The 20,359-nt window shown below is 38.0% G+C and overlaps 1 protein-coding gene across 1 annotated transcript in view; it reads left to right on the forward strand.

The window, feature by feature from the left end:
- Window positions 1-20,359, forward strand: part of LOC127620632 (plexin-D1-like) — a 108,533-nt gene that overhangs the window by 76,568 nt on the left and 11,606 nt on the right. Inside the window, exons 21-30 of the mRNA XM_052093822.1 lie at window positions 1,751-1,858; window positions 7,346-7,458; window positions 11,650-11,754; window positions 12,795-12,925; window positions 13,852-14,050; window positions 14,804-14,950; window positions 15,648-15,804; window positions 18,724-18,827; window positions 19,131-19,194; window positions 19,288-19,322. Coding sequence (XP_051949782.1) covers window positions 1,751-1,858; window positions 7,346-7,458; window positions 11,650-11,754; window positions 12,795-12,925; window positions 13,852-14,050; window positions 14,804-14,950; window positions 15,648-15,804; window positions 18,724-18,827; window positions 19,131-19,194; window positions 19,288-19,322 — 1,163 coding nt within the window. The remainder of the gene's footprint in view (window positions 1-1,750; window positions 1,859-7,345; window positions 7,459-11,649; window positions 11,755-12,794; window positions 12,926-13,851; window positions 14,051-14,803; window positions 14,951-15,647; window positions 15,805-18,723; window positions 18,828-19,130; window positions 19,195-19,287; window positions 19,323-20,359) is intronic.

Genomic DNA, 20,359 nt, shown 5'->3' on the forward strand with positions numbered 1-20,359 from the left:
GAGCATCTATACCATTTTCATATGCATCATTTTCTGTAAAGCTGCTTTGAAATTAAAAATAAAAATGACGACTTGAAAGACGTAGAGAATTTTTCTTGCTGAAATGGAAATCCATGTGACTGATTAATTTGAGGAAACACACATTTTTATTCTATCCCTTTTACAGTTCTGAAATTAATAGCAAAATGTAAATCAGCTTCTGGCCAATTCTCACAAAATGTGGTAAAATGTCTAATTTTGGCGACCTGTAAGTGAATGCCAAATATTATAATGATCGGCCTATCACAATGCAGGATATTGGCTGGCAAAATTCGATTGGCATCAACAGGCCATTTTCACTGATTTGTCGATTCAATATTTGAAGGATTATAGAAGCACTTGAATCAAAGAAGATGCATGGCAAATTACAAATTCAATCAAATCAAAATCATTCAAATGAAACTGATCATGGGACATCCCCATTACATACGATCAGATGTTCACACCAGATGCTCTCTGGAACATTGTCAAATCATGCTGGATAAAACAATCAGCCGGTTTAGTTCATGCAAGCTCAAATGTGCACACTTTCATTAAAGTCATTAAAGTTCCATATTGATTTTTCAATTCAACTTTTAATAAAAGCAGAGCTTAACAGTCCATCCAGAAATACAAATACCAACTGTGTCCTCCTAGAAATAACGTATGACGGGGATTTCAAACTGTTGATTCCAAGTTAGGGCCATCCTTGCTGAAATAAAGGCAACTATGTTTTCATGCATAAAGTGTGAGTAAAATGTGATATTAAAAAGATAACATGTTGTTTGCTAAATTAATGATATATTGTAATTGTATTTAATCCAAATGATCTAATTCAATTAAAATATTATCTGGAAAATAATAAAGTCAGATTCTGAAAATGTGTTCACTGCATTAAAAAATGATGTTAACAAATTTACGCTGACTGCTCAAAATGTACATTTTGTAAAATTTTCTTTTTTCTTTCAAATGTTCCACGAACCCCCAAGTTCCCCCTCGGCACCCAGTTTGAAAACCTCTGCTATAAAACTGTCAACACAGTCCTACCACGAGCTGAGGTTCTTAAAAGATGATAAATGCTTCTGTTGAAGCCATGGGTCTCTGTTTAATTGTCTAATTCCTGGTGTGAAACTACACTACCCATAATCCATCAATCAGAGAAGTCTCTGTTATCAACAATGAGCTCTCTACCCACTCATATTGAACTGATATTCCCAACACTCTCAAACTATGTAAATATTTCTTCATACTTTTATACATATTTTGCAATTAAATGAAAAGTGATGATTGTGAACACGTGGGATGAAACACTGCCTTATTTGCAAAGAGTTTTTGCAATATCCTGATATTTTGCATAAATGAAATACTTGGATTGAAACATGACTATTAATGCTACATGAAATTGTGTATTTAAATTCTCTAATGAGGGAATTTACAACAATCTTGTTTTTTAAATGTAATATTACTTCAAATCAATCTTTTTAATATTGTGATTCAACAGGTTGTTGGTTGGACATTCAAAATCAAGACATTCACTTTATTGTTATGATCATAATTTGTAATGAAAAACGTCTTGTGCTCTGATTGTATTGAATTACAAGAGAATGTAAAAAGGCCATTTTCACTCGTGGTCTCTGACTTTTGGATCCCTCTTTATGTGTGTATCCACTTGAACAAAGACTCAATCTTCTGGGAGCAATAAAAATTAGTAACACCACCTCTGTGTTTGTAGCGCTGGTGGTGTACTGCACTAAGAGTCGCAGGGCGGAGAGGTACTGGCAGAAGACCTTGTTACAAATGGAGGAGATGGAGTCACAGATCAGAGAGGAGATACGCAAAGGTAACACACATCTGTACACAAGAACAAAGGAAGAGTGTGTGTTTACATTCACATGAGAGGCTGACAGGAAGAGAATTCTCTAATGGTCAGAGTGTGTTATAAATCACTGCTAGTACACTACACTGCTAGTACACTACACTGCTCACAGTAGAGAGACAGTGTTTCTGCTTCACTGCTATTCTATTTGCAATATATTATATGTCTTTTGAAGTCTTCAGTACCTTTGTGTGTGGAACAGACCAAAATGTACAGTGGCACCAAATGTGAACCCTTTGGAATTAGCTGGTTTTCTGCATTATTGGTCATAAACTGTGATCTCATCTTTATTAAAGTCACAAGTATAGACAAACACAATGTGCTTAAACTAACAACAAACAATTCTAATCTTTCATGTCTTTATTGAACACATCCCATTAAACAGTCACAGTGCTGTGAAAAATATGTGAACCCTTGGATTTAATAACTGGTCGATCCTCCTTTGGCAGCAATACCCTCAAACAAGTCTTTCCAGTAGCTGCAGATTAGACCTGCACAACGTTCAGAAGAAATGTTCCTCCTTACAGAACTGCTTCAGCTCAGTCATATTCTTAGCATGTCTGGTGTGAACGGCTCTCTTGAGGTCATTCCACAGCATCTCTATTGGGTTAAGGTCTCGGCTCTGACTGGGACACTAGAAAAGGTGGTTCCCCTTCTGTCGCTCTCTCCACGTTGTGTTGGAGAAGCGACACTAGGGGTCTCTCTTGAGCACCGATATATACCTCTGTTCTATGAAAAAAGGCCAATGAGAAGTTGGCAGGTCTACCATCGACCGTCGTAGATACTATCAACCCCCTCTACCAGGCATCTTTACGCCCTAAAGTGGCACCTATTCGCAAATTGGTGTTCTTCCCGGGCTGAAGAACCACAGAGGTGCGCGGTTAGGTCAGTGCTCGTGTTCCTACAGGAGAGGCTGGAGAGGAGGCTGTCCCCCTCCACCCTCAAGGTGTATGTCGCCGCCATCGCGGCTCACCACGACACGATAGACAGCAAGTCTCTAGGTAAGCACAACTTAATTATCAGGTTCCTAAAAGGTGCCTGGAGGCTATCTCCCTACCGGCCAAGCCTGTTCCCCTCCTGGGATCTCTCGGTGGTCCTCACGGGCCTCCAGAGACCCCCCTTCGAGCCGCTAGATTCAGCTGGACTCAGGGCCCTTTCTCTCAAAACGACCCTGCTGATCGTGCTCGCCTCCATCAAGAGGGTCGGGGACCTGCAAGCGTTCTCTGTCAGCGACACTTGCCTGGAGTTCGGTCCGGCAGACACATATGTGATCCTAAGACCGCGACCGGGCTACGTGCCCAAGGTTCCTACCACACCCTTCAGAGATCAGGTAGTGAACCTGCAAGCACTGCCCCGGGAGGAGGCAGACTCAGCCCTTTTGCTGCTGTGTCCGGTACGTGCTTTGCGTACCTATCTGGACCGCACGCAGAGCTCTAGACGATCTGAGCAGCTCTTTGTCTGCTTCGGGGGACAGCAGAAAGGGAACGCTGTCTCCAAACAGAGGCTCGCCCACTGGGTTGTAAAAAGATCTCTCTAGCTTATCACACCCAGGCCATTTCCCCCCCCCCCTGCGGGTCCGAGCTCACTCAACCAGGAGTGTTGCGTCCTCATGGGCACTGGCCAAGGGCACCTCCCTAGCAGACATCTGCAGAGCAGCAGGGTGGGCAACACCTAACACATTCGCGAGATTCTACAATCTCCGAATTGAGTCAGTATCGTCCCGTGTCTTCTCAGGTCTGAGCCCATAGAACTCGGTAACATGCTGACGAACTGGCCGGGTGAATCGTTTGCGCATAGCGCCCTTTCCCTCAGCCGAGGTAAAATAGTGCGCCTTGTTCCCAGGAGACACCGTCTCTCGGATCCCTGGTTGATTCCTCCCTAGCTCTTTTGGGTCTGCAGTTCAGCGGAGGAACTCGCCGACCCAAGCCACTACGGGTACTCAATCTACCCTGTAATGGAATAGGTGCTCCACAGGTTAAGGCATCCTGTTCGGACTCCCCCTGTGTGTAATTCCGCGGTACTGTCCCTTCACGAGTGGACTCCCGTGTCTCCCTTAGGCAGTTCCAGCTGCCTCGGTCGCCGTGCCGTAGCTTCCCCCCTCCACGAGGCTGGATCTACCACCGTGCCAACTTTCCCACATAGGACCTAAGTGGCCATGTGTTGTATTCACCACTCTTTGCCTCTCCTGCTGGGTAGGTGTTGTCTCCGCAGGGTCCTCTCCCCCTGAAAGAATAGATACAGCTGGTTGCCTTTGCATGTAGGAATACCTGCCCGCTCCTGTATCAGCAGTTCACGTACACGGCTCAGCGCATGGCATGATTGAAGTGGAACCCCTAGTGTCGCTTCTCTGACACAACGTGGAGAGAGCGACAGAAGGGGAACGTCTAGGTTACGTATGTAACCTCCATTCCCCGATGGAGGGAACGAGACGTTGTGTCTTCCCCGCCATGTCACTGCGCCGAGTCACTGTTGTGGCCGGACCATTTCCGGCTCCTCAGAAAAATCCTGAATGAACTCCCGTATTTGCCTCGCTTAAATACCCGTATGTCCAGGGGCGGGATATGCAAATACCGTCTGCCAACTTCTCATTGGCCTTTTTTCATAGAACAGAGGTATATATCAGCGCTCAAGAGAGACCCCTAGTGTCGCTTCTCCGACACAACATCTCGTTTCCTACATTGGGAAACGGAGGTTACATACGTAACCTAGATGATTTCCTTTCTTTGAAGCCATTCTGTAGTTAATTTACTTTGATGTTTAGAGTCATTGTCCTGCTACATCACCCAACTTCTGCTGAGCTTCAGCTGGTGCACAGCCATCCTGACATTATCCTGTAGGATATCTTGATAAACTTGGGAATTCGTTTTTCCCTCGATGATGTCAAGCGGTCCAGCCCCCAAAGCCCCAAATTATGATGCTCCTCCACCGTACCTCACCACTAAGATGATGTTTTCATGTTGGTATGTGGTGCCCCTTTACGGCATACGTAGTGCTGTGTGTTCTTCCCAAACAAGTCAGCATTAGTTTCATCAGTCCACAAAACATTTTCCCAGTAGCATTGTGAAGTGTCGAGGTAGTCTTTGGCAAACTTCAGGTGCGAGGTGATGTTTTTATTAGAAAGAAGCGGCTTCTTTCTTGACGTCCTGCCATGAACACCATGTCTGTTTAATGTTTTCTGTATAGTAGAATCATGAACAGAGATGTTAACCAGTTCCAATGATTCCTTCATGTCTTTAGCAGTAACTCTAGTGTTCATTTTACCTCACTGAGCATTCTGCGGTGTGTCCTTTGAGTCATCTTGGCTGGACGGTCACTTCTTGGAAGAGTAGCCACAGTACTAAATCTCCATTTATAGACACTTTGTCTAACTGTGGAATATCTAAGCTCTTCAAGATAACTTTGTAACCCATTTCAGCTTTATGCAAAGCAACAATTCAATCTCATTTCATTAATTGGATGCCAGGTTTGCCAACTCCTGACTCCAGTGAGCTTTTGTCGACATCATTAGCCTAGGCATTCACATAATTTTTTCCAACCTATATTGTGAATGTTTGAATGATGTATTAAATATGTAAGAGAACATTACAATAATTTTTGTGTTTTTTGTTAAAACAGATTGTGTTTGTTCATTATTGTAACTTAAATCAAGATCAAACCAGATTTAAAAAAGAAATTATACATAAATGCAGGTCATTCCAAAGGGTTCACATACATTTTCTTGCTACTGTAAGCAGTGTTAATGTCGTCAATGAAATTACTGATGAAAATGTTCATTGACTAAAGGTTTTTTATTTTGTTAATGATAATGAAGACGAGATGAAAAAGATGCTAATGACAATAATCAAATCGATTTTATTAAGACAATCTGTTGATGAAAAATGATGAGAAAAAATTATACTGCAAGATATTAACAATGCACTAAAACTGTTTATTTATTTATCTCTTGTTTTTAAAAGCATGTTAAAGGAAACACGATATCCAAAACTCTCTAAACGTGAGTCACTTTTATAAAATAGCTCATACTTCAGTATATTCATTCTATATTATATCAGGAACTCAGGGTTTTTTTTTTTTTTTTTTAATATAATTAGTTTGATACGTTTTTAAATAATTGTAAGTAGTTTAAACGTTTTCCAAATATTTATATTTATATATTTGTCTGGTACAATTTGATACATAATCATGAACTTACGTAAGTATGTTATTAAATAAAATGGTAAAAATAATCAAGTACATTATAGTAAATCTTAGTAAAATAAATAAATATGATATTATGAAATACTCTCTGAATTTAAAGGATATTTTGTCAAAATACAAAAATGATGTCTAAAATAAAAAAAGAAATAGTCATTATTTACACAAAGGTAACCACACTTGCGCACATTCAGACCTGGCGCAATGCAATTGGTCGTGAGATACGCAAGAACCAATGGCGTTAGAGGTTGTGATGCTGTAAAATTGTATGGAAAATAGCAGCTTGGACATTATACTAAACATCTCCTTTTGTATTACACAGAAAAAGAAAGTCATTTGTGTTTGGAATGACATGAGGGTGAATAAATGTTGACAGAATTCAGAATATCTCTTTATTAATCTTAGATTCTCAATCTCTGATCTGTAAATATCTTTGAATGATCGATCAACAAAAGACCAATATTAGGTGTTGGACTTGATGTATAACATGATCTTTAATCACACACAGACAACACTGAGGAGAACTTAAACACATGGTTATGTTTGTAGTGTTGGACTATTCTTTGTTTGGGAGTGAATTTGGCTCAAGAGGGTGAAATCTCTCTGGATTGCAACATCTCACCCTTTCATCCGCTCTCCCTCTCTTTGTCTCGCTCCTTCTCTTTTCCTCTCGTCTTATTCTTGGTCTCCATGGTAATTTAATCCCTAAATATACACAAACATCCTGTGTTGAAACAATAAGAGGATGTGTCACTTCCTGTTATCCAGCAAAACCACATACATCAGGACTTTCCCCAAAAGCACTGTTCAGACATCAGCTGAAATCACATCCTAAAACACTGACATGAAAGAAAGCTGCTCTTATAGATCAGATCAGAACTTAAAACACACACACACACACACACACAGACAGACGCACACACACACGCGCGCACACACACACACACACACACACACACACGCACACGCACACGGTGCAAGTTTCCATTAGAATCAGTGTAACCTTCCAGCACAAACCATTAGTCCACCCAAAATACAGTGTGTGTTTGTACAAACCCATTAGAAAACATCCCACGTTATATTAGCGCTGTAAATCATGAGACTTTCATGAGTCGTTTTGACGGAGTACTGAATTATAAGAGTGAAATAAGTGTGTGTGTTTGTTGTGTACAGTAAGTGTCTATATGAGTGTGTTTACATTGTGTGTGTGTGTGTGTGTGTGTGTGTGTGTTGCTGACATGTCTGTTTGTCATGCAGGTTTTGCGGAGCTGCAGACTGATATGACGGATCTGACTAAAGAACTGAACCGCTCACAGGGGATCCCCTTCCTGGAGTACAAGCAGTTTGTCACACGCACATTCTTTCCAAAGGTACCGCACGGCACGTGTGTTTGACCTATCACTGCTGTCTGCTATTGTAAATGCACTCACGTAAATGTGTGAAACTGGAAGTATAAACTTAGAATCAGATTTAAATGATCAATAATAACTGGCAGCATTCTGAACTTTAAGATGAACGTGTCCACCAGTGTTGAGAAGTTACTTTGAAACTGAACTTCACAAGCTTCAAGCTACTGATAACTCAAACCAATTCAACTGCATTCCAGCTACTGCTATAACCTGTTAAAAGTAGCTATTATTCAAGATATTTAAAGAACAAAATATTTGTAGATATAGAACAGTCAGATTATATTATTTAAGAATTCAATAATTTCACCTGATATGAAGTTTTCTATTTCAGAGGACCTCTGGACATTCCCTTATGATAACCAAAATAATAATTGTTTTATTACAGTAATCGCAGTTTAGTAGTAATTGTAGGAAAAGCATAGTAAGTACAAAAATACCCATGTTTACTACAATATTATTACAGTACAGGAAAACAATGGTTCAAATTATATAAAATTATAAGCTTCACATTTCTGCCTTTAAACCCTCCAAAAATTGGCCCCACTGACTTCCATTGTAAGTGTCTCATTGGAACACACATTTTTGTTTTTTTCTAAGAAAAGGAGGGACGAGTCAAAATTAACTTTTGTGGTAATCAACAGATGCTATCGACTGAGCTGAACTTGTATTGAAACTGGAACATTCCTTTAAAATACATTAATTCAAGTAGAAAACACCCAATTTGAACCGGTTCATTTACATGAATTGTCAATAAAAAGATTCAGTTTTTCCTTCAGGGGTTTAGAAATTATTTTAATAGTGGAGGGGGGCACAGACCCAACAGTATTAATATATTACAGTATATATTATTATACAAGTATTATATTAATATATACATATTTGTCCATATTTCTTGTATTTAAAAGATTCAAGTATTGCAAAATAATTTCAAAATTGTGCAGAATTAGCTGAAAAATAAAAGGGCATCTTGTGGAGCACATGCTTCTGTTTCACACATGACAATAAAAGACTGACACAAGCGGGTCCTGAATAAATGATTTAATTAAAGTAATGAGAATTGTGAATGTGCATGATTGTATTTTTTACTCTGTGCATTGTGGGATTTAAATGTATCCGAGTGCCTCGAGAGTTTTGAATCCATTCAGATCCATTTAATGATTCAGTGACCATTTCTGCTGATGTCAGAAGGTGACAAATGAGTGTCTGGAGTGAAATGAGTTCATCACTGAATCAACGATCAAAAGAAAATGTAATCCTTTAAACTTTACATTTTTATCATAATACAACAATTATAGTCTTATAATAGTTATCAGTTTCAATAACGTCTGTATGTCATGCATAAAAAAGTGTCTTCATATCAATTCACTTCAGTAAAATGTTCTAAGAACAGCATCTACAGTTTGTCGACTGCACACCAACACAGAGGTAAAAACACGAGCTGATGTTAAAAATAGCTTTACATATTTAACACAGATCAAGTAATCTGCTTAAGACTACTGATCAAACTATCACCTCACAAGCGTAAAGTAAAAAGCACAACTTAATGAAGACTCGTGCGCTGATATAAACTCCACTACAATGTGTGTTCCTCATCTTCAGATTATTCATTTAGATCAACATCCATGCACATATAAAACATGGATAAACGAGCATTGTTGAAAGCAACTTTGTAGAAATGAACGGAGAAACATTGATTAGAATGTCTGACTGACGTAAGGGTCGTTTTGTCTCATGAAACTCACCTGTGATTGGCTGAATGATCACTCAATCAGCCCAAAGTAACAAAACGCAAATAATACTGTACACAAGGGGTTCTGTGTATCTCAGCGAGTATTGATGCTGCTATCACACCTGGAGTCGTGACTTTGAATCCAGGGCGTGCTGAGTGACACCAGTCAGGTCTCCTTAGCAACCAATTTGGCCCGGTTACATGGGGTAAGCTCCTCGTGGTCACTATAATGTGGTTCTCACTCTCTGTGGGACGAGTTGTGTATGGATTGTCTCCATGTTAACTAAACAAGCCACATGATAAGATGTGCGGATTGATGGTCTCAGACGTGGAGGCAGCTGAGATTCGTCCTCCGCCACCCGGATTGAAGCGAATCACTACGCCACCACGAGGACTTAGAGCGCATTGGGAATCGGGCGTTCCAAATTGAGGAAAAAAAGAATACCATATACAAATCCAACATTTGGACTCGGTATGGGTTGAGCTTGGAAAAGAAAAGAAAAATCACTTTTTTTCCCACGCCCCCCCATGGCTGCTGCGCCCTTGTTCCCAGTGCTGCATGAGAGTTTGATTTCTCCCTCGACTCCATTACTGCGTTCACAATATAATGTGACAAATGAAGCGTTTTGTGACACTGTAGCGCTATTCGCAGGAATATGTACCTCGTTCCTGAAAAGCGACACTATTGTGAAAAAAGCTGAACTACTGTCACTTTACAGAAACATTTAGTTAAGCTAGTAGTGTCGTTCTTTCAGTTAGTTAACCTCCAACACTCCAGTGTCCAGTGAAGAGTTGTGACAGATCTAAAACTTTCTCTTCTTTGTTTTAAATCGAAAACCACATGTGTTCCTTCTTGTATAGTTTCTGCACAATACTGGGCACTAGAACAAGAAAACCACAGAAACATCCTAAAAATACACACACACACACACACACACGCACACACACACACACACAATAGACAAAGTGTTTGCTTGACAGTGGTTTTTCTTTTTTTCTTTTTTTTTTCTCTTTTTTTTCATACTAGAGGGAATTTGTATGTGCTTGTATGAGGTTATGCTGTTAAAGTGTCATGAAATCCCCATTTTAGCACAGGTCAACTTTCACCACAGTTTGAAAAATACAAATAAAAAAGAAAGTGGTAGTGGAGAGTAATGGAGTGGAGGAGTGAGGGGGAAAACAGATCGTCTGTCTGTCTGATTGAGTCTGTTTTATTTCCCTTTTAATGAAGAGCGTTAAAAGTGCTCAAAATTACAAGTCGCATTTTAAAACTGCAAACCACAAAATACACAAATATATTATACAGTGATTTGCAAACACACAACACATTACACAGATATACATAGTTCATTTGTTACACTCTACAGGAATCTTCCCTTTGTTCAGGGTTTATGAAGGTGTTAATTAATGACTAATAATTCATGTGCAATTCTTGCCAGACAGGAGCATTTTAACTTACATGTTGTAAATGCTTAAAAAAATACACTTATTCATAAATATTCAAAAACATCAAATGCCCTAATTCATGATTTATATCACAATACAGCAAAAATAAACTATTTTAGTGAGATTATAGGAGGATTATGTCAGTCCGTTTTGTGTTAATATTTATTTCTGTAATGTCTGAATGATGTCAGAATAATGGTGCTGTCCTGTGAAAAAACACTTTCAGCTCTTCATGCTCATTCACAGCATATATCATATAATAAAACTCGCTGACATTAAAGCATTCTGAACTTAATGCACTTAATGTTTCTAATGTTGATAACTCCGTAATAAATTCTTCACTTTATATAAATTAGTGAATATTATAGAGTGATATTGAGCATGTGTTAACATGTAAGTTAAAATACTCAAGTATAAAAGTCTCCCTTTTTATTATGTTGTTATAATGTTGTTATAACTATGTATCAGTGATTTATAATGCATTTGTAAACTAATTATCAGTCATTAATAACCCCCTTTATAAAGCTTTACAAAGGGAACATTTATGTAAAGTGCTACTGATCATTTTTGAGACTGTTATTCTGTGACGTTGAATCACATCTGTAAGTGTTTGAGAAGTCTTTCAGTGAGAGTGGATGGATGCCAAGTTTACCAGTGTAAGATAATTACATAAATGATCTACTTTCCTTCTTAAAAATGAAAAGCATTAATAAATGGATGCTAATATTGTCTTCCAGTATGTGTAACACATACAGTATCTGCTAACATCGTGTTTCATGACCCTTTAAGTGCTGGCTTGAACTGAATATACATTTCCTGTAGTGAACACATGGTGTGATTTACAGTGATTTGTATGATCCGAATGAAACATCATCACTCGTCTGATAGCAGGAAAATGATGACCTGTTGTTTGAGTGTTTCCGCTGCAGTCCAGTGCAGTGTCATAAAGAATTTCACTTGTGTGTGTGTTTGTGTAGATGTGTTCTGACTATGAGAGACGTCTGGTTCAGCCTGTTTATGAGCACAATCCCCTCGGACCACGAGCACTATCAGAAACACATCCACTACTGCAGGACTGGCAGGTATGACACACACACACACACGTTATAAACATTATAGAAACTGTTGTCCTTTTGGCTCATTATATCATGATGAATGCACTGCTGTACACAGATGTAGTTTAGTAGAAGTTAGATTCACCTTTAACAGTAAAAAGTGTGTTTGTGTAATGCAACATCTTGTTTCTGTGTTTGCTGCCACTGGCCTCAGATCTGCACTCCTTCATTTATCTTGATGTGTCTCGCTGACCCAGTGAAATTAGAGTGTCCCTCAAATTTGTTTTGAGAATTGCTTCGCACAGTTGTTTGGAAATTATTGGTGTCAATCCATAATAGATTGCCTCAGTTTCCTTAATCTGATATTGCAAAACTTCAGTATTGCACGACAAGCCATTTTGTATTCAAAATATTTGATTAGTTGCACAGTTAACAGGATATGTTGAAAGTCACATGAAATCAGAATTGACCTTTTCCTGTCTTAAGACACATTCCTGTTTTATTGTGAAGCAATCATCAGTGGATGTTATTCCAAAGAAAAACATGTTTAATCATAAAGGAATAACTTGCTCCACCTCTGAAACTTCTTTTCTTTTCGGACGATATCAAGTCCTCTTATTTTTCAACTATTTTATTTCACCATCCAATTCATTCCCCATGGATAAAATTTAAAACGGTCATGGAAAATCTGGAAATATCAGGCTATTCTATAAAAAAGTAATTGAAATAAATATAATTTTTTCTAGTTATCTGCTCTAAAGTATTTATTTGGCTGGAAATTGGTCTTTGTGAGTGTGATCTCTGTAAAATTATGTTTAAAAACAGCTGAAAACTGTTTCAGCTGTTTTTGCAAGAACAACTAGAAAATGAGACCAACAACTTACAGTATTTGACAGATAACATGATTTAGTTGAATAAATGTTTTATTTTTCTGAATTCTTCTTGTCAGTCTGTCAAATTGACCCCATTATTAAATATCTTGTCAACTTTATATAGATATAGTTGAAGTTTTAATGAGCACTGCTTACTGTATGCTGATGTGAACGATATCTTTCACTTTATTTTAGCCATCCAGCACCACACGACCAAACCTGGAGGAGGGAATCACACTGTTCTCCACTCTACTCAACAACAAACACTTCCTAGTCACCTTTGTTCATGCACTTGAGCAGCAGAAAGACTTTGCTGTGAGAGACAGGTAATACAGATACACACATACAAAACATACACACAAAAGTAACGCTAAATGTGATACGCTCCTCATAGAACTTTTATAGTTCTTGAGCACTGGTGCTTTAAAGAACCCACAACAATATATCCCTTCAAAAAACACAACACCCAAGAATGGTTCTTGATAAGAAAATCCCAGAGGAAATGTTATTGTTGAGATGTTCCTTTTCAGAATTCAGGACTTATAATGGAGTTCTCAGTTGTTTCACTTCAGTATCAACTTTTTTCTTAAATGTGTTTCCTAAAATGTATCAAGATGATTAAAATAGACAATGAATAAGTACATTTCTTACTTCATAAACATATTTTTTTTTAAGCAGTTTTTGATCAATTTGCTAGCAGCTTCCATTCAAAGGGTGAAAAAGCAAAAAATTAAATGATTGTTATCGGTATCTGTATAAGCCACAATGAGCTGGGAATTATCTGTATCTGTGCAGAAATACCATATCAGTATAGAAATCCCTGTCTATGAGAAACAATTGAGATGATAAAGATCGCATTGTGATTTTCTGAATCTAAGGTGCTACAAAAGAACTATCAAGGAACCTTCATTTATAAGTGGAGACTAGTTGCATTACACAAAATAATTCACAGCTTTGATCTTTGAATTGTGAGCTTTGACACACTGTATACATGACTGCCATTATCATCTGTATCTGATTAGCTCCAACAATAGAAGTGCTGTGGAATATTGTAAGGAGTATGCATGTGTTGAGTTGATGTCCAGTGAGGGACTACTCATCTGTTTGGAGCTAGTAATGATTCTTCAGAGAGCTGGACATTCCACAACTTTCCTCATCTAACACTTTCCACACCATCCTGTGAATGTTTTTAGTAACACATCAATGTCTCTAGGTTTAGTTTCCTTTAAGCATGTTTTTCATTGACGTTTAGGTGCAATCTAGCCTCTCTCCTCACTATCGCCCTCCATGGTAAACTTGAATACTACACCAGCATCATGAAGGATTTGCTGGTGGATTTGATTGACGCTTCTGCCTCCAAAAACCCCAAACTGATGCTCCGGCGAACAGAATCGGTGGTGGAGAAGATGCTGACCAATTGGATGTCCATCTGCATGTACAGCTACCTGAAGGTGTGTAACCAAGAACACTAAACTAGTGGAAAACATGGTTTTGACTTTACTGGGGATGTCTCACCTTTTATCAGTTCAATTTTGAAACATGATTAACCGGCTCAACCAGGTCCCCACCAGCTTAGCCAAGGTGGTCTACCAGGTCAATAAGAGTGACCAAGATGGTCCCCCAGGTCCTTTTCTGGCATAAAGTCTGATTCTGTTTCTGGAAAAAAAATAAATGTAAAGCAACCAAACACACTTTTGTCACATTTTATTTTGATGTGTTAATTAGGGCAGTTTTAAATGAAATAAACAACCTGGTCTCGTGACAAGTCTTAATAATTCATATGAGATGGAAAATCTTAAGAAATAGAATGAGTTGGCTCGTACAAAAACATACAACTTTTACAAAAATAGTAAAAAAAACAATTAACAAAGTTATTACAATTTTTCCTGAGTGTAACCCCTGAACCAAACCTAAACTGAATGTCTGACCCCTTACCAAAACCCTAAACCTAACCACGTTTTTAATCCAAAAATCACTGTTGTGCACCGTGGAAGAACAGTAATTCCGACATTACGTGAACACATCATAACTACCTAAACAAACTTTGAGCAGAAATACTGTAAAGCCTGTGAAACCATCAGAAGCTGGATTTAGATTCGGTAGATTTGTTTAAGGTGGCTGTAATCCATTGACTCTACGCACACACCAGTGACCTCTTATACGTTTCAAGCATTTCTAAACTGTTGTTGTCGTTGCTCCATTAGGAGACGGTAGGTGAACCGTTCTTCCTGCTGCTATGTGCCATCAAACAACAGATCAACAAAGGCTCGATCGACGCCATCACGGGAAAAGCACGCTACACACTCAATGAGGAATGGCTTCTGAGAGAAAACATTGAAGCCAAACCACAGGTAAACTTCAATGTGACATCACTTTTGACCAACTGATTCCCTCTGATTGACTGGCACCTATGATGCAGAAGTTAAGTGGTTACAGTGCAAAACAACTAAATCTAAATAACCTTCAAACAAAATACATTTACTTATGAAGTTAAATTGTACAAGATGCAGTTCAGAGAATCTGGTGTTCTCTGAGATATATAATAAAGTTGACTGTTCTAAAAAATAATGATGAAATGTGGGCAGAGAACCTTTCAAAATATAAAGACAAATAAAAGAACATTCTGGATGGGTTCAGTGTGAAAGTACAGATGATGTTGTTTTCCTCTATTGTTTTATTTCATTTATTTCGTTTGGATCTTTTTAAGAGGAATCAAGTGTGAATACCCTTTGTACAACAGTATTTCTGGGAAAAACATGGTTTCTTTTTTTTATGTTTATCATATTACACTTTAAATCACAATATTTTTTCAAAATAACCACAATTTGATTTTATGTTCAAATCGTTCAGCCCTACATATAATCTTATACAATTTAGCTTCTTTCATTTACTGTATCTTGTTTTTTTACTGTATTTTTACTAGAAAACAAAAGAAAAATACAGTTTTGTTTGTTTGTTTTCTGTGTAATTCTGTGTAGTTCAGTTAAATGAAATGTAATTCAGTTCCACAAAAGTTGACATCTGCTCTCGTGTCTTTGTGTGTTCCAGAACATTAACGTCTCGTTTCAAGGTTTCGGGATGGACTCTGTGAGTGTGCGTGTGATGAACACAGACACGATCTGTCAGGTGAAGGAAAAGATACTGGAAGCCTTTTACAAGAACCTGCCCTTTTCCCAATGGCCCCACGAGGAGGACGTTGAGCTGGGTAAATTATCGGTCTCCGAAATGGCTGTTCATTGCTCGGCTCATTAGAGGAGCTGGTACATAATGGTTACGTTCACACAGTCAGTGTTTGAGATTGACAGCAGCATTTACTTACAGGTGTGAGTCTTGAAATTTTCTGTTCATACAACATCTTATAGCAGCAGCTTAAATACTGTATGAACGGACAACTGAATTCAAGCCCATCTTCTGACAGATGTAACCCTACCTGACAGTGACTCAAGTAAATATTAAAGATGGCATAACACCAGCATGTCTTTTCTCAGTTGACAGTGTTAATAAATAAACATGTTCAAATGAGGTGAAAGTTAATCCATCAGATCGTAACCAAGCGACAGTGGCTTTACATGCTTTTTAACCGAGTTAAGAGCGCAGCATTTGTCACGCGGCTCACAATGGCGAGCAGCTTCTGTGAAAGACCCCACATGAAACACACGAACACACTTGTGTACAGTGCAGCGTGGCTTTCACGTGACTAACAACTAGTTGTCCATTACAGTTCCGTTCACACAGCACAGGTTTGCCGAGAATGTGGTTGTGTTAAAATTAGCAGGTGTCAGTTCGGTTATAGAATACGGTTGTCACACTCGTAAATAACCATCCTGTGTGTGAACTGTATTAAGCACTCAAAACAGATCTGACAACCGCATTCTGTTGCTGTTGCCAAAGATGTTTGTTAAGCCAACATACTGTTGTTCTACAGACTTTGTTTAAACTCCTCCTAGACCTTTCAAGCTACACCCACCAAACTTAGCACAGACCTTCAGACTATTTAAAGACTTGTGTTGTTATATCTTTTTTAACTGATCAGAATTACTGATTTCACAGAGCTGATCCCATAGATTTACATTGATGGAATGTTTTATTGGGCGAAGACTATTCAAACTCCAACTGTCAAAATATTCAAATGTAAACAAACAAGAGCTGTCAAAGTTAATGCATCAACACATGCGTTTAATATTTTTTTTTTATTATTCAAATAATTAAACATATGAATTTGTCTTAATCACAATTAACGCATTTAGCGTCAATAAAGTATAAACCAGCTCAAGTTATTTGCACTCCCAATTACCACAGAACCACGTCAAGTCTTAACTATTACTAAAATGTGCTTTAATGTGGAGTCCTAAGCAGTGCTTGACACTGGCGTTGACATCCTGACATGGCTCATGAACACAGCTTCACGATTGCTGTAGCAAAACAAATCGCCACAATCTACTGACAGATTAATATTGTAGAGAATGAGAGTTTAAGAGATTTATTGTGCACTGCAATTAATACTCAACATATGGGGCTAGTTCTTAAATTAGTCAAACATCAAATTTGGGTAACATTTAATGTTTCTTGAATTGATCCAATTTTAGTGCATTTCTAACTGCTTATTACCTCATTATTACATGACTGCTTGCCAGATAAATAAATGCACATGAAACATTGATTTGAGTTTTGATTGATTATTTTATTAGCTTAGAAAGAAGTAATATAAGACTGCTAGATGGCGCCACTGACCAATCAGAATCAAGCATTCTAGAGAGCTGTGTAATAATGTAACTTTGTTTTCTTTCCTAAGAAGGAAATAAGTGCATTTTGACAGGAAAATAAGTAAATATAGATTAAAATGTCAACAATTTCAAAATCTGCGATTAATCGTGATTGACCATGATTATAGTTAATTATCCACATTATCTATCTGTCTGTCTGTCTGTCTGCCTGCCTGTCTGTCTGTCTGTCTGTCTGTCTGTCTGTCTATCTATCTATCTATCTATCGATCTATCATCCACAGCTAACATCAAATTCAACTTGACCAATTTAGTTATATTTGGTCATTCTTTGTATACAATGTCTGTTCAATTGTCATGCAAAAGTTGTCTGGACCACAATTGTTAGGATAAGGAAATGTTTAAATATAGAAAACAACACTGGTTGAGCTTAAGGAGCTTTAAGGAGTTTAGGATTTTATCAACTAATATGGCTACATTCATACAGTTACTGACAGGTGTAAGTCTTGAAATGTCCTTTTCAAACAACAGCTTACCGTTACAGCTAAAATGTACTGTATGAAAGAACAACTGAAGTCAAGCCAGTATTGGAACACCTGTTTCCATACTTACAGTTGCTAAAGTAGACATCAAAGATGGCGATGTCCATAACACTGGCCCTTACAAAAAATCAAGAGTTCTGGCAAACATGCTGTAAACTTGCCACAAATTTGCCACTCATTAATTTCATATGCAAATAAGCTTTGCTGCAAACTCTTGATTTTTGCCAAAGGTTTGCTGCAGATTCACCACTACATGTGAAGAACTGCAAACGTCTGGCAAACATTTGCTGTGAATCGCAAGCTCGTTTGTATGTGACATTTTCCACTTTCTTATGACCTAACATGGTGTAAGTTTAAAGCCTGAATTAGCTGTAGATCTGTAATGTTGAGACATTGTGCTTGGTCTTGCGGCCGTTCTTCACCATTTTCAAATACACATAGTCTCATATTTTTAAGTTTTGTCATTTATTCCATATTGTATGCCTAACAAGGTGGAATGTGTATGATTGGAACAAGCAAGATATGATGATAAATCAAGAGAAGTGTTGAGACTTGTTAGGTTCATAGTTTCATTTAGCTTGAAATGTGATGTCACAGTTGATGTCATGGTTGGATTAATGACATCCAACCATGATACGGCCCCCCATGGCCAAAAAAAACCTTGACGAACAGACAATGAACCTTATACAATCAGTCAGAACATGTTTATGCATCCATGTTGTCACTAATATCAGTTTCCTGTTTGAGGAATAGTTTTAATGAATGCATTAGGTCTCAGTTGCAGAATATGCAACGATCGATTGTGCTATCTATAGTAAATTGTGTATGACACATTGTCTGGGTTGTGTCTCTGTCATGTAGAATGGTTTCCAGAGGGTCGCAGCAGTAGAATACTACAAGATCTGGACGACACGTCTGTCATGGAGGATGGCAGAAAAAAACTTAACACCATTTTCCACTATCAGGTGTGTGTGTGTGTGTGTGTGTGTGTGTGTGTGTGTGTGTGTGTGTGTGTGTGTGTATGTGAATTCCTCAGCAGATCCACAAAGAACTCAGAAAAAGTTCCACCGATTTCCCCCAAAATTTGAAAAAATCTTCAGAATGTGTCTGGGTGTTCTTATAACCCATCACATGAGTAATGCAAAGGCCAATTTGGTTTTGCAGGTGTCACTGGAAATCAGAAGTTTGTGTATGTGTTTGTTTTGCTCAATGAGACTCAGTGCCCATTACCCTACTGACCTTTGACCTGTTGAACCTGTCTCTTGCAGATTCCAGATGGAGCGTCTCTGGCCATGAGCATGAAAGATCAAAGAGAAAACACTCTTGGAAGAGGTAGTGACCATCACATGCTCATCCCTTACTCTAACTTGATGTGTTTTTAGTGATGTAATTCTGACTAATGAAGATCTCTCTGTTCATTCACAGTTAAAGATCTGGACACAGAGAAATATGTTCATCTGGTAAGTGTGCAGTTTAAAATAATTAGAGTCATGAATCAAGAGTTGATATACTTTTATGTTGATTGTTTTAGAGATCAAATGAGACCCATTCACATGTCTCAGAACTCAGAATGAGTTTCATTCTGTGTCATTTGTGTCATCATTGAGTCTGCGCCATCTCCTGGTGGCCATATGTAACATTGTGCTTCATGTGGATTATCTAACGATCTATGAATCCGATTACCTTGTGTGTGGACTCGTTTGAAAGATAATCACCTCCGTTAAAGGTGCTTTCACACTAGAACTTTTGGTGCGCACCCAGGGTCGAATTATGTCAAAGTTCAGTTTTGGTCATAATGTTGACATGTATTTTAAAGTAGAGCTTCTAAACTTTCAAACAACACCTATTTTGTGTTAGTCAAGACTGTAGTTATTAATATCCAAGCTTAAAGGGTTAACCATGGTAAACGTATTAAACTGTAGCAACAGCAATCTGTTACTATCTACAGTAGATGACGTTTATAGTCAATTTACAAACACTTCAAATATGGCTCATCCAACCAGAATTTAGTCAGAACTGTCCATTTTATAGTAAAATATAACTTTTTATTACTGATGGAATTCTGATCACATTAAAGTCATACTCATGTTAAAATCATCAGATCATTTTAAAGAGTTTACAGTTTACTCCCAGCTTTACACATAAGACTGAAATCTGTGTTTATGGTTAGTAATGGATCAGACTGTGTGCCTCCAGTATGAGAGAGAGATAAATGACATCAGGTTAATATAAGTTCATGTAAGTTTACATTTTAACTGGCATCATATGGTTGCATTACTGGTTGCATTAAAGGGGTAGTTCAGCCAAAAATGACAATTATCTGATTATTTACTCACCCTCATCCCAGATATGTATATCTTTCTTTCTTCTGCTGAACACAAATTCAGATTTTTAGAAGAATATTAGCTCTGTTGGTCCATACAGTACAAATGAATGGTGACCAGGACTCCAAAAGCACGAAAAAGCATATAAAGTCAGCATAAAAGTAATCAATAAG

The sequence above is a fragment of the Xyrauchen texanus genome, chromosome 27 (genome assembly GCF_025860055.1).
Source record: "Xyrauchen texanus isolate HMW12.3.18 chromosome 27, RBS_HiC_50CHRs, whole genome shotgun sequence".
Lineage (NCBI taxonomy): Eukaryota > Metazoa > Chordata > Actinopteri > Cypriniformes > Catostomidae > Xyrauchen > Xyrauchen texanus.